Below are 15,742 nucleotides of genomic sequence, written 5' to 3'. Positions count from 1 at the left end.
GGACTCATGAAACTGTAACCTATTTGGCCTTGTCTACTGAAAATCTTTAGCCCACTATTACTATTTTCTTAATGGCCTACTGATAAATCTGGCTGGAGAATGGTGTGACAGAGAAAGGAATTCAGGGGCTGAGTGCACACAGTTATGATGAGAGCAGATGGTACTACAAGATATCTTGAGACTCATACTGCTGCTTTGAAATGAGCATTGCATCTACATATCTAACCAACACATCTGATTGGAGTCAAAATATGTTATGTCCGATTAAAAGCTCTGTAGTCATTGCAACAAGTGGAATTCAGAGCTAAGTTATATTGCACATTTATGAGAGCCAGAAAACACTGTGACATTCACCTCAAGAAACTGTCCATGTAAGGAAGATTTGGAGATCCATAAAGGAAGTATGTGGTGCACCCCCCTAAACTTAAATATCCCTAGAATGCAGAAACCTCTCTCCCTCTCTCTCTTGCTCACTCCTTGCCACACCCCTCCTCTGACTCTTCCCCAGCACAGGGAGTTGAAAGCATATGTCTAACAAGCACTAACTTAAGAAAAGATTTTCACTGTGATTACTACTAGTAAAACTATGAAAACTCGATCTTAACAATTCACTTAGAGAGGTGGATATATTCAGGGAGGAATGAAGAAACTGCATTCCTCCCTTCCATATATTTCAGCCAGATGTTCCAGCTGAAAGTCTCTACTGTTTATAGAAGGAGAAAGAGGAGTCTTGCTATACCAGTCTAGTTCTGAAATCCTGTTTCCACATATAAATGCATTAGTGGAATGTATATTGAAGTGGCTTCAAAAGTGCTAATACTTAATATCTCTCATTTATGGGTGTGCAACAGGGGTTCTCCCTGTTGTCTTAGATTGAGAAAATAAAAACTGAGGCATGCAGAATTATTATTCCATTTTGAAAAAAAATGGACTACAGTGCCACAATAGCCAAGGTAGTAAAATATACTATTAGTAATTGTTTCTAAAGTTGGACAAAATCACATGTCAATTTAATAACATAAAATTGAAAAGAAAGGCATTGCATTATTCACATTTCATATCAATATAATGTTTAAATCTGTGTAACAATTAACTGTGACAATAAACCAGGACTGACACTGACAATGCAGTGTATTAACAAGAACATATACAAGAAGCATCCAAAGACAAGCTGTTTCAAAAGAACTCTTAATGACAGAAATGAAACACACAATACCTGTATTCTTCCTGGGTAAACCGTGGAATTACCGAAGGTTGCAAAACGACAATCTCAACAGTGGTGGTATTGAACTTCACAGGATCACCATCATCGTATGCAATGACCACTAGCTATAAACAACAAAAATACTCCTTTTATATGGATAAAATATTTCTATGTTCATTTGTATTTACGTGGTTTCAGATGCTAACAAATCAGATATGAATCTTCTAAATGAATAACAGATTTTAAGAGGAAATCATATGTGAGCAAACAATGTAGGAACAACCCAAACATACGGTGAATGATTTGATACACGATTCAGGAAATTTTTACATATCTATCCATCAAATCTAAACATGAACCCTATAATTTTGTATAGAATACAGCCTAGACTGTATTCCTTAAACTGTCCAGTGGATTACTTTAATATATGGTGTAGACCTGGGGTGTTCAGCCTCTGGCCTGTGGGCCAAATGTGGCCCATGGAGCCTTGGAATCAGGCCCATGAGGATCTACAAGGATTTGGAAATTTGGCTGTAGGGAAGCAGTGGCAGTGCTGCCAATCCCTCCCTGCTGCCAAAATTCCAACCTCTGTGTGGTAGATCAGAGCTGGGCCAGGACTCTTTCCCTGCCTGGCCAAGTCATGGCCAGGCCATGCCCCCTTCCATCCACCTAGTCAGGTAGGTGCCTGGCTGCATCCACTTCTCCCTACAAGGCTGAGCCATGCCCCCCTCTCCCTCCCTGCAGGACCAGGGTGTTCACCCTCTTCCTGGCCAGGCTATGCCCCCTTCCCCCAGTGGGGGCTCGGCCATGCCCCCTCCCAGGGCCAGGTGGGGGCTGCACCAAGTTCTCTTCCACCATGAAGCTGAATCAGGGCCAGGCTGCTCCCTCTCCCTTCTGTGCAGCCAGATGGGGCCCCACCAGACCCAGCCCACTGCTCTTCTGGTACGCTGGCCAAAAATCTTGAGCACCAGTGGCTTAGACAGATGAAACAATTATACCACTTCATTACAGTTTATTTTAAACTGTGTACAGGTGAATTTTTTGTTTATTTAATCTTAGACCAGTGTAAGTGTGCCCAAATCACTTTAACTTTGAACTTGAGTAAAACAGATACCTCCTGCTACCTATCTCCTTTTAAAATTATATATCATGTTTGTACACAATCACAGTATTTCATCAAACTGAAGATACCAATAAAACCATCTTTGGTTTTCTGCCATGACGGGTCATGCCAGTTTTTCAAATTCTCATTTTTGGAATGGTATTTAATCTAAAAGGACTTGATATCACTATGTCTGATGATAAGGTTTTTCATGTTGTCCAGTTTTACAGTTCCCCAAGTTATGGCTGTCCTGCACTACCAGTGCTAACTGGAATTTCAAAATGACAAATTACACTTTTGCCTTGTTATTATGATCTACAAACTTTTAACACTATTTAAAAATATGTATTTACTATCTCTGCAAGCTGAATGTTATTTCAGCTATTTTATTGCAAATTTCTTTTCCTTATGTGTCAAACACAAAAACCACTTCAGAATGAGAAATTTCAGCCTTCAAATTTCCAACATATTTCATTCAGTACAATTCAAAGGTACCAGTATTCAAAACTGAAGTCCAATAGACAAAAAAAGATAACCTGACAAAGCAACATAAGCTCTCTCACTAATGTGCCAATATCATAGGACTGTTTCTTAGGCTAGAGACAGACATTACACATAAACTGGAATAAATGATTGGAAACCAGTTCAAATGTGTAACACAACAGAAATTCAGTGCACATAAACCATGTTCAAAATGGCTGAAACTGGTTTAAGATAAATCTGGATGGATGTGTAGTATCAGACTTAACTGATGTAGGTTAAATCCGTTTATTGAACTTCTGCCCCAGGTCCCTCCCAGATTCAAGTTACCTCACAGTCCCCCAGCATCCCAGGATGATTTGCACCTCAACCCTTGCAGGTTGGGTGGGCCAGCCTTGGGCCAAGCTGTCTGCTCCAGCTGAGAAGAGAGGTATGCTCTAGCACTCCCCCAGCCTGTGGCCTAAGTCACGACAGGCATGTGGCTGCATTTCCAGAATCAAAAGTGAATGTCTGTTCATTTGTTTATTCATTCTACTTATGCAACTCAGACTAACCTACAAAGACTGAATCAATTCAGTCTCGAGCTTTTTTGATGGTCTGTACTTAGCCTCAAGGTAAAAAGAGTATGATCCTTTTGCCTTACTTTTGAATCCATTGAGGTCTCATTGCTTATTTGGTACACCTGATAATTCAATCTTTAATTATTTTGCTGAGACAAAAAAGGCTTATGATGAATAGGCTCATCTGTTCTCAATCCTACGTAAGTGTTTTGAAGCAGAACTGGAATCAGCACTCTGGATAGATAATTTTATCATACCAGTTAGATATTTCAAATATAAAATCTTTATTTGCAAGCTTTTGGGCACACTCACCATTCTTCAGGCATAGGAGAATGCAAAGATTATAAAATTTCTCTGAGGTGGAAATGAAAATTTGTATTCACAGAAGATCTGAAGGTGTTGTAAGGTCTCCCGGTTGGAAAAAATTATTTTGTGCAGTAGATTTGGCCGATGGAAGTGGGAAATGGCAGCACAGAAGTGTATTTCATCTGTTCCTGAGATCACTCTTGTTTCAAGAGTTCACTATTCTTGAGTTGCTCACCATCTCGCTCATACAGAGCCTTTGCACCTTTTTCTGCACAAAGCCTATTTGATCTCACAATACCATGGGCTAGTACAGCACAGTACAATAGAATTTGGTTACCATGTCCAGTGGTTTCATTGTTTCATAGGGACCTGAACAGATCATCTAGCCTGACTCCCTGCCACAGGCAGGAATGAATGCTGGGTTCATAAGACCCCAGACAGGTGATCATCTAACCTCTTTTTGAATTTACCCAAGGTAGGAGTGAGGACCACTTCCCTAGGAAGCTGGTTTCAGATTCTGGCTAACCGTAATATATTGCCTCCTGATCTCTAACCTAAACCTATTCTCCATCAGCTTATTACCATTGTTCCTCATCACCCCAGGTGGTGCTGGGGAAAATAGGGCTCTTTCTATTGGCTGATGATCTTCCTGATGAGTTTGTAGGCAGCCACCAGGTCTCCCCTCAACCTCCTCTTGCCAAGGCTGAACAGGTTCATGTCCCTCAGTCTCTCCTCATAGGGCCTGTCCTGCTGCCCTCTCACCAAGCGGGTGGCCCTCCTCTGAACTCTCTCCAGGCTGGCCACATCCCTTTTGAAGTGCGGCGCCCAGTACTGGACACAGTACTCCAATTGCGGCCTGATCAATGCCACATAGAGGGGGAGCATCACCTCTCTGGACTGGCTTGAGATCCATCTTTGGATGCATGACAAGGTATGGCTGGCCTTACTGGCTGCAGTCTGGGATTGGCGGCTCATGTTCATCTTCATGTTAATAATTACTCCAAGTTCCCTTTCTGTCTCTGTGCTTTCAAGAAGGGAACTTCCCAGCCTGTATGTATGCTGTGGATTCCTTCTCCCAAGGTGCAGCACCCTGCATTTATCTAAGTTGAACCCCATCCTATTCTCATCTGCCTACTTTTCTAGTCTGTCTAAATCTAGTTGCAGCTTCTCTCTCCCTTAGAGTGTGCCCACCTTGGCTCACATCTTAGTGTCATCAGCAAACTTGGACTTGTGTTTTCAACCCACTTGTCCAAGTCCCTGATGAAGATGTTAAACAGTGGGCCCAAGGACTGAGCCCTGGAGGACCTTACTGCTCACATCTTACCAAGTTGAGTATGACCCATCCACTACTACTCTCTGGGTGCACCCCATCAGCCAGTTTTTTACCCATCCCACATGTAGGCATCAATGCCACAGTCACTTAATTTATTAATGAGACTGGGGTGAGAGACAGTGTCAAAGGCCTTTTTAAAGTCTAGAAAGACTACGTCCACAGCGATACCATCATCCAAGGATTTAGTTACCTGGTCATAAAAGGCAATCAGGTTGGTCAGGCAGAACCTGCCTTTGATGAACCCATGCTGGTTGCCCTTAAGCATGATCTCCCCTGGTGGTCCCCCACAGATGTACTCCTTGATGATTTTCTCTAACATCTTCCCGAGGCCGAGGTGAGGCTTACAGGCCTATAGTTACTTGGGTCCTCCTTCCTCCCTCTATTAAAAATGGGGACCACATTAGCTAGTTTCCAATCCCCCAGTACCTGGCCAGATGACCATGAATGCTTATACAACCGGGCCAAGAGCTCCGCAATGACCCCTGCCAGCTCCCTCAACACACTTGGGTGGAGGTTTGAAAAAGTGGACCTCAGAATGTGGCTAAATAATGAATAATTTATGGAAGTATACACCAGTGATAGAAATGCAACAGAATGTTTAATATTAGTGTGAGTGGAAAACAACTCCCTCCCTTTCAAACCTTCCCCATTTATTCACTCAAATGCTGAACAGGTATCAAATCTGAATGTCCCAGGTTCCCAAATTGATCTGTAGAACACAGAATTATCCATGTCAATATTTTAACCTGCTAAGGCTCTCAGAAATGACAAATAGTGATTTGGTTAGGCTTATTTATTTACCATCAAAATATATACAGAAATCTCTTTTTAATCCTAGATCCAAAAATAAACAGAAATGGAAAGGGAAAAAGTAGTATGGTTTATGGTACTGACAGATGGTATTTTCCAAGTCAGGAAACACATTACAAAACACCCTAATAATTATAAGATTGATTTATACATTTTTGGCTCATTGGCATTTTTCCATTTTCAATTTTAAAAGCCAAGTGTGATTAAGGCAGCTACTATATGCTATCAAAACAGATGAAATACTTTAGTTGTTCTGCATGACTGCACTTGAGCTACTGTCTTTATGACAAACAAATACAACACAATAAAAAGCAAGTCTTAGTCATATTATTCTTTGTAGTGTGTTTAATATTATTACATTATAAACTGCATTTATAATTATTATTACATAAATTGGTTTATAATTAATTACATTATAAACCATTTCATCAAAACTGAATGATAATCTGCTTACTAGTTATTAGACTAGTAAGACTAGATTAGTAAGAATTAGAAACAACATGGGTATTTTTTCAAAATTAGTATTCATTCATTGGTTCTATACAAGATGAACAGAAAATAAGATTGATTCTAGTATTATACTTCTTATAAGTTTTGGAGAACAGGTTTGCTTCCTACACCCTTTGTGGGAGTGATCATACAAACTATGATCACTAGAAACTACATGGCATCAAATTATGACCAACCTTGCATTCCATGTTATTCTACTGAAGCCAATAGGATTGGATAGGATATAGGTTAGGAGAGAATTCTACCTTGTTTTCAGCTCTGTAAGATGAATTCTGCAACCCTTTCAAAATGATATATTCTCACAACTATAACTATGATAATACAGGCGACCCTCAACATCTGCGGGGTATATGTTCTGGAGATCCCCGCAAATGGCAAAATCCACGAATATGGCACTGCATTCATGAACATCATCTGCATTCATGAATGCAGTGCCCCTAGCAGCTGGGGCAGGGGGGCGTGGCTGCGCTGGCGATGGCGGGAACCTGACCGTGGTGTCAGGTATGGAGCTCCTGAGGAGCTCCTGTAAGTGTATTTAAGATGTGGGTTCGGCACTCGCAAATATCTGAAACTGCAAATGTTGAACTTTCCAATAGTGAGGGTTTCCTGTGTACTTAAATGTGTTAGATTTTAAAAAATATATGATACTTAACAGAATCTCTCTCACTGGGCATCACACTGCTCATAACAAGGCCTAAGAGCAGTCATTTTAAAATGTTCTCTCACAGAACTCTCTACTTTATAGCTCTCACAAATTTTGCTAAGAACAAACAATAAGGATTTGGTGTTTGAGTCTCATATACTGAAACACAGTTGGCTGCTTGCAGATGTTAAAAAAAGTGCTTTACCAAAAGAAGTAGCATGTTACTCCAACCCGGCTCAGCGGCACCTATAAATATCAGGTGCTTCAGTGGGGCTTTTTGGTGCTTTTAGCTAAAGCTGGTTCAATCATCTATTGGATAAAAGCACAAAAAGGGCCCTACTAAAGTGCCTGATCTTTACAGACATTGGGCAAACTGGGTTGAAGTACAGGAAACCCTTGCTATTCGCAAATTTGGAAATTGCAGTTTCGAATATTTGCAGTGCAGCATGATGACACTTTGTTACAGTGCCAGCAGTGTCTGCAGGAGCTCCACGCTTGCTGCTGCTGGGCTTCTGCCTCTGCACTCCTGTCACCGCCAGTGCAGCCGTGCCCCCACACCCAGTCGCCAGGGGTACGTGCCATTCATGAACACAGTACAGTATTTGCGGATTTCTCCATTTGTGGGGATCTCTAGAACATATCCCCTATGAATGGCGAGGGTCTCCTGTAATGAACTGCCTCTTCTGGACATGTGCAGGGTTTGGCAAAGGAACATACTGAGTTTAAGGTAAAGCATGGGGTGGGGGGGGGGTTAATGTCTGCAAGCACTCAGAGTTAGTAAACCACAATGAGATCAATTGTTTTACTCATTCTGGACATAATTTTATTTAAAGAAATAATAAAAAAAACAAAATCTTCAGCATAACTATTTCTATGTACATGAAAACGTGTAAATCTTCTAGCACTTCTATCAATGAATACATATGCATCTGATGATATTCATACCTTAAATACTGTACTGGGTTCTTCATTCAGGTTTACTCGGGTTACTATGCGCCCTGAATCTTCCTCTACATCAAATATGCTGGCACTGTAAGGAAACTTGACAACATCTACTTTGTATCTGACTCGACTTGCTGGTGTACCCTGTAAAGCAAATGCACATTTATAACTGAAACAGGAAATATGATTTAAACAATCTTTCCTTATATAACTTTTTCTAATAATAGAAACAGGCAGAATCCTCTTTCAGGTATTATTGAGTAGTTAGGGTTAGAATCTAGCAAAGGACTAAGGACTGTTTATAGAATGTTTATCTCTGCATGTGTCAAAGAATATGGACATATGACCAGGGCACCTACCAGAAAAAATCCAAATTAAACAGAAAATCAGAAAAGAATCATGGAAAAGTAAAAATCACCAGAATGTTATAACTTTATTTTTTCATCCCCAGTACTCTGGGCAAATTATGTATTCATATTAACAAATTAAATAGTATGTTCTAATAGAAGTTAATTTATCTGATTAATCTGTATTAACATAATGAATACTAGTTTATGTAAAATATAATTTACTTTATAATTTACTTATGTATCCATTATAATCTTGTTATCATTCCATTTATCACCCCTCATAACTTTTCAGGAACAACTTTTAACTACCCAAAGTCTACAAAACTATTTAGACAACAGTTGGCCCCACATTACATGAATACATGGGTTTCTTATAAGTTTTGCTGACCCTTATGATCAATGAAGTTCTAGATTAAGCATAAGAATGCAGAACAACTTATTCTCAGGGGTGTTTAGAAATTGCATTTGTTAACCAGCTGGGAATAACAGTGGTGGAAAGAGGTGGCTGAAAAAAGGTGGTTGCTGATGACCTCTTCACAGCCTTGCAGAATCTTGAATACCCTTGAGTAGCATGTACAATATTTATACTTTAAGTCAAACTTTTTCCTATTATGCTAATTAGTAGGACTGTGCAAAGGTTCAGTCCCTGACTTGATTCAGTGAAGATTCAGCCCAATTTGGTGACAATCTTCAAATCCAAATCAAATCAGAGGACCGTTTAATCTTTCCAAATTGAAATGGAACCCTCCGAATCAATTTGGAGAGATTCAGAAAGATTCGGAGATAGACATAGCTTTAAATGTTTTTTCTACATACTTCTAGGTAGCAGGTGGCTCATGAATGCTGCAGTGCTGGGGTGCATCAAGTGTTCCACAGAAGCATGGAGGACTTCCCAGTGCACTCGGCAGCACACCAAGAAGTGGACCAGAAGTATTTCTGGTCCACTTTTGGGACTGCCAGGGAGCATGCTGGGGGTCCCAGGCCCCTCCAGCTTTGCGACTGGTGCCTCCTGGGTCTGGGCGGGCATCCAGGGTCCTCTCATGGCCAATCACTGAGCTGGGGGTTGTGAGGGGAACCCCCCATCATGCTCCCCAGTGGACCTGGAAATACACTGGAAGTACTTCCAGTCCACTTTCAGGTTCACCGCCAAGCATGTGGAAGACTCCCCCCCTGCACTCCTGTGGGACACTCCATGCACCCCAGCATTGTAGTGTTCATGAGCCATGCTGATACCTTTAGGTATGTAGAAAAAACATCTTGAAGCTGTGTCTATGTCTCAATCACTGATTCTCCAAATCAGGATCGAATCTTCAGATTTGGATTCAGACAAATTGAATCAGGGACAGTGATCTGAATCAATGAATGGAATCAGTGTCCCTGATTCAGGTCAAATCCAAATCTAAATCAAATAGGGCCTGATTTGCACATCCCTACTAATTAGGGAGTTTTCTGAATTTAAGCGAGATAATTTTAAAAACATTTTCCCCATTGAATTTATAGTTTTTCCTGCTTTTTGCCCATTGACATAGAAATAATACCACTTTATGCTCATAATAATCCATCTATCATTTACTTTACTTACTTATCTTCTTTGCCACTAGTAAGCAGATATGCTCCTTTTTTGGTTAGAGATACTTATTATGTAGAACTAGCAATTTTTTTTCTTTTCTTGTAAAAACAGTAAACATACTTCCTTTCCCTCATCTTTCGTCTAGATTTTTAAGTTTGTTAAGTTCCTGAGACAGAAGGATCTCTTACTTTTATCTATAAAATAGTACAATAAGGCCCTGAGTTTTCTTGCACTTTCTCAGCAACCTAACATGTATGACTAAAATTAATAATAATGGGAAACAACAAATGCACTATTAAAGGATACAAGCAGGCAAACACAGTCACCCGCTTCGCATCATGTTGTTATAGAATAAGTGTGATAAGGGTTTCAGGAAGGCCAATACCAAATATCTTGTCAGCAACATATTAAAAATAATATCTAAGGGCACAAAATACAACAAAAACACAGGCAGCTATCCTCAATGACAAAAGATCTTTTTTACAGTGAACTACCAAACCTCATGCTATTCCTTCCTGACTCATGCTGAAGAAGGTAAGCCCCATTAGTGGGGTACTTCAAAATAGATGGAATAGAAAAAAAAAACCTCAATGACCTGATGAATCTACACACTACCTAGAACCCTAAATATTGCAAGTGCAAATATTACAAGTACAATACTGTCAAGTCTTTCTAAAAGGAAAATATCCCCTTTATTGGCCACTGAATACTAATTAGGTATTCGGAGATCCCACATTCCCAAACACCACACAGCTATTTTCAATGTTGATATAAAGTTATGTCTCAGTAAAAAAAGTTAAATCAGTATGAACATAACTGATGTACAGTCTCTCATGCTGAGAGACTATACAAAGGAAAGTCAGTAACAGCAAGGAGTAAGTAAGTGTAGGATAAAGCTGAAATAAAGCTTGTTTTGCATTGAAGCTTGCAGGCATTTTTGGATAATTCAAACTCTGCATGACCCAATTTCATAGAGGCCTAAACAATTCACAAATGTAAGTGAGATATTCTGAGTTATTTCCTAAATAGTCTTTGATTCAATTCGATTATTTATTTTGTACTTAAGGCAAAACATCAAAAACAGTTTTCAGTAAAAGTTTCATTACAAAGATGAGTATCTTTCTATTGTGTTGACTAACCTAATATGAAATAGTTTTGCTGCTTTTGGTCAAGTATGCTATGCAGTATACCATCCTTTAACTAGCAATAAATACAATAATAAATTCTCTCGAAGTGAAATATGCATCAAGCATAGGTGGAAAAGGCAATACAATTTTACTAATAGACAGAAGTCTTTTATGCAATTAGAATACATTTTATTGACATTGAACAAGAAGCAGGGAGAGCATAAACAAACAAAGCCTATATCACAATTTTTGCATAAGCCCTGCTCTAGATAGTTCATTGGACACTAAAGGAGGTGAAAAGGCTACTTTGCATGTAAGGGAAAGCAAAATGAAATAACTAAAGGGGTTTATTAACAGAAGGCAGAAGCTGAGGGAATTGTTCTCTTTCCTTGTACATCCTCCAGGGAGAGTGCAAGGCATCTCCTCTCCTTCAGATTCAAAGTTAAGTCTAAAGGGCATAATTCTAAGCCTTACAAAAAGTAACGTAAGAGAGAACTTGATTAATGCAGTTGATTGGATACCATTTTTAAAGATGTTCAGATCCTTGAAACATAAGGAATTTCGGTGAGATGATAGCATACCCAGACGATTACACATTTAATCTCAGGAGGAAGCCTAATTTAGTAATTTTTTCTCAACTCATAATTAACAATAAATTACTAATCCAAATGCATATAATTATGTTCAAAATAGTTTTGTCTGTAAGAATAAAACCTCTTATAGTTAAATGTTGATGTTGGCTTAGAAATGGTATTTAAAGGCCTGTTTTTTGGGAATTGGCTTATAGGTATAGATTTATGAATTATAAGGGGTCAAGATGAGCAGCAGGGGTTAAATGGATTTCTAAAGAGCTTGGGAGATGTACACACAGTTTCTCATGGCCCGAAAGCAAATGAGCTGTCAAGCACAAGACCAATGGATGGACACAGTCTGAGAATTGAGGGAGGCATGCCATAAGATGAGATCACAGCCTTCAAGGCAGACAGGTCGTCTAACACAACAAGGACACACAGCCTGGGGACCAAAGAAGTGTGTCCCATAACACAAGATAAGTGACACCAGCAACAAGGCCTTAGAGAGCAGGGCGCCTAAGTCCTGTTTTTGGGGGAACTTACCAAATTAGGAGAAAGCCCAGAAGGCTATATGGACATGTGACAACAAAGATACAACCAACCAGAGATAGTCATGGATGAAGAGTCATTACGAGTCATCAAGGGGGAAGGAGACTACAACAGCAGAGACTTGAGATTAACAAAGAGGGTCCTTCCCTGTCTGTCCTTGCTGTCCCTCTGTCTCTTCCTTGAGAAGGGTCCCCATCCCTGTTCCCTGGGAAGGGTCCCCAAGGCTGACATGGACAGAGGGCACATACCAGCAGCCCATCTCATGCACCCCACTGAAGCGGGGCTGTAGGCAAGGTTCCCTCTAAGGTGCGCGTGTGCACAGCCGCGCACAACTAAAAGTGTGGCCATGCACAGCTTTTTCAAGGCTGTGCACCAGGAGAGGTGGGGCAGGAGCATGGCGCCAGCTCTGCCAGCTCTGGGGAAGTGCTCCACTCCCCTGCATCTGGGCCGGGGAGTGCAGCACTTCCCCAGAGCTGGCAGAGCCCGGCCCAGCCCCCCACCCCAGCCTCCATCCGTGCCTTGCCTCACCTCGGGGGAAGCCACTGCCTGCCCCAGTGAGGCTCTGCTGGCTCTGGGACACTGCTCCACTCCCCCACATTGCCTCAGGGAGCAAAGAGGTATGTAGTATCAGGGCTGGGAAGCGGAGTAGTGTCCTAGAGCTGGTGGAGCCTCACTGGGGCAGGCAGTGGCTCCTTCCTGAGGTGAGGCGAGGCTGGGGTGGTGGGCTGGCATGGGCTCCGCCAGCTCCAGGGAAGTGCTCCACTCCCTGGTCCTGATGCGGGGAGGTGGAGCACTTCCCCAGAGCCAGCGGAGCCCATGCCAGGCGCCAGCCCCTGGCACCTGGCTCCAGCCTCTGGCCCCCGGCTCCTGGCCCCCAGCCCCAGCCTCCATCCACTGGCTCCCAGCTCCAGCCCCTGGCCCCAGACACTAGCCCCCGGCCCCAGCCCCTGGCTCCCGGCTTCCAGCTCCAGCCTCTGGCCCCTACCTAGCATCCGGCCCCCAGCTCCAGCCTCTGACCCCAGCCCCCACCCTCCAGCCCCCTTTGGTAAGTGTCCCACGCCAGACAGAGGCGGTGTGCTCACAGACCAAGGTGGCACATTCACAGGCCACTGCTCCTTAGAGGGAACATTGGATGTAGGCCTCGGCATCCTACCTCCAGACTGCTGACACCTAAGAGAGAGATTCATAGATTCATAGATTCAGAGTGGAGCCTGCATCATGACCAGATATACTTTGACTCTGATGACAGCCCTAGGATTGCTTGACTGTTTGTATTGTTTGTATTGTTGCTTTTTTGTTATTGTTCTGTATCAATAAATTCACTTATTATCAACTGGCAGGTGTTGTGGTCGGTATCAGGGTTGTGCCCACCTGGAACAAAGGTATAAAGGCTGGGTCCCTAAAATCCAGTGTCAGCAGTCAACATATTAGGTAATTTATCAACTACAAAAAAACCTGGGATGAGGTTATTGTTTCTGATACAGTTACCACAGTGGCTTTTTTTCACTTCTGAAAACAAATAAATCAAGATTTATTTATTTATTTATTTATTGGCACCAGTGTAATTAAGCAAACCACAAATGAATGATTGAATAAGTTATAAATGTGTTTACATTATGCATGCCATTATACATTACTTTATGCAGGTATATAAGAGGACTCAGTCATACTTTAGATAAACTTCTCCATTAAACCACAAAGAAAGCAGCATGTGGGGCAGGAACAACCATACTTACACCCTTAACCTCAGATACAATATTGGAATCTGTTACTTATTATTTCTGAGTTTTTTGGCCCATCCATAGTATGCACCATTTCTACTGCCACAGGTTATGAACCCATGTTCCATGTGCAGGCAAAACTCCTATTATCTCCAGTGGGAACTTTGAGAAAGGAGTTTGGGATTGAGCTAATGGTAATGAAGCTGTTTGTGGCACATTAAATGCCCACTGAAGAGTAAGATTACCATAGGTTATCATTTGGTTTGATTTAGAGTCACTACTGACTTGAACTGAGGCAAAATTATATTAATTAAAGCTCACAATTAAACCTATTTTAAAAGGGAAGGATTTCTGTATTACCAACATGTAATTTAGTGCACAGTTTGAAAGTGATACAAGAAAAGTAAAAAATGATAGAGGGCTGTGCAAAATATTTGCAACAGAACCTGAAACTGTCCTGGGCTTCTCCCACTTTCTCTATGAAACAGTCCTATTTTTTAGGGGGAAAAAAATCAAATTACAAAAGAACTCATCTGAAAATCAGGTTTTGCACAAGAACATGCAAAGCTGTAAAATCTCACATTTTGAAACACAGTTTTAGACTACAAAATGGCCCACAACTAAATTGTGAACATTTTACTGATGTTTTTCGAAAATAAACTTAATTTTTTTAGCGCAAAAAATGTAATTAATCTTTGTCAGAGTTAGATAAAATTGGCAAATGAACTTCAGTAGAACAAACTGCTGTGACATTGAGCTACTGGCCTGAATGAGAGTAGGGATGAAGGGGGTGCAGAGCTATATGACCCAACTAGGGAATTTAGAAAGGCAGTATATCTCTTGGAATAGTTTACCCTTTAAATTGGGCCACCTGGCTTTACAGAACAGTGTGGAGGGAAGCTATGTCATTTGCCCCTGACACCTTTTTGCTAAATCTTACTTCTTAAATGCTGAATGTTCCACTGTCACACCAGAGAAGCCATATGGGCATTTGCACTAACTACAGTTGAGACAAGAGGTTAAAGAAATGCCCTGAAGTGGTAAGAAACTGTAATATATGTGTTCACTTCTAACACTTAATTTTTCCCCCTTTACTTATGACTAGTCAACTCAATGACTAAGACTATGAGCAGACACCAAAGAGATACCATTTTTTTAAGACCAGGAAAGGTGTGGGAGAGTGTCAGCTGGATTAATACAACATTTTTACTTGTCCTGGTACAAGTGAATATAAAACACTATAATGTTACTACGATTTAAGTGAAAAATGATTTAACTCCATTTGCATTGATACTGGAACAGACAAAGAGTTACACTGGTCCACCAAGGTAAACACATATAATTAAAACTGATATAAACATTTTGTCTGTCTACATCAATACCATATGACCCAGCAAATTCCTGATCATGTGATTAAGGATTTGCAAGACTAGTTCCATCTTATCTTAACAGTGCTACATTCAGAACGTCAATTATACAAATGCTTAAAACCAGAAGGGGAAATATTTTAGGAGATAACCATAAAGCACGGTCCCTATTATACAAAACTTCCATGTACACAATCAAATCTAGTTTTAATCATGTGTTTGTAAAGATCAAACTCTGACTGTTTGAAAGGTTTTCCTCCTGAATTAAATGTTCATAAGCATTTTATCTTTCACTGTTTTTCTATAAATTAATATAAGAATGATTGCTGATGATTTCACTAAACAGCTTCAGCTGAGAACAAGCTCTCTGCTTATTACTCCACTAGATAAGCCCATAATCAACATATTCTGGACCTAAGATCAAAAGGTAGTATGACTTTTAAAATTACAGTACAATCTCTGCTTCTGATGATGCTCTAAATCAGCACAGTATAAAAAAATTAGTACATAAAAAAGAAGTGGGATAGTGTGTGGAAATGGATCATTCCAGCTTCTGCATTGATAACTTATGTAGTATAGGTACATACATCAAGGGG

The 15,742-nt window shown here is 40.7% G+C and overlaps 1 protein-coding gene across 3 annotated transcripts in view; it reads right to left on the bottom strand.

Annotated features, from left to right (window-relative positions):
• Positions 1–15,742, bottom strand: part of PCDH15 (protocadherin related 15) — a 1,303,618-nt gene that overhangs the window by 221,026 nt on the left and 1,066,850 nt on the right. For all 3 annotated transcript variants that reach the window (XM_059729933.1, XM_059729932.1, XM_019484297.2), the window contains 2 exons: positions 7,894–8,034; positions 1,217–1,329 (listed from right to left, as the gene is read on the bottom strand). In XM_059729933.1, the coding sequence (XP_059585916.1) occupies positions 1,217–1,329; positions 7,894–8,034 (254 nt within the window). The remainder of the gene's footprint in view (positions 1–1,216; positions 1,330–7,893; positions 8,035–15,742) is intronic.

Source organism: Alligator mississippiensis, chromosome 6 (assembly GCF_030867095.1).
Source record: "Alligator mississippiensis isolate rAllMis1 chromosome 6, rAllMis1, whole genome shotgun sequence".
In the NCBI taxonomy this organism is placed as follows: domain Eukaryota; kingdom Metazoa; phylum Chordata; order Crocodylia; family Alligatoridae; genus Alligator; species Alligator mississippiensis.
Note: the sequence above shows the minus strand (reverse complement) of the source record. Positions and strands in the feature narration are given on the sequence as shown.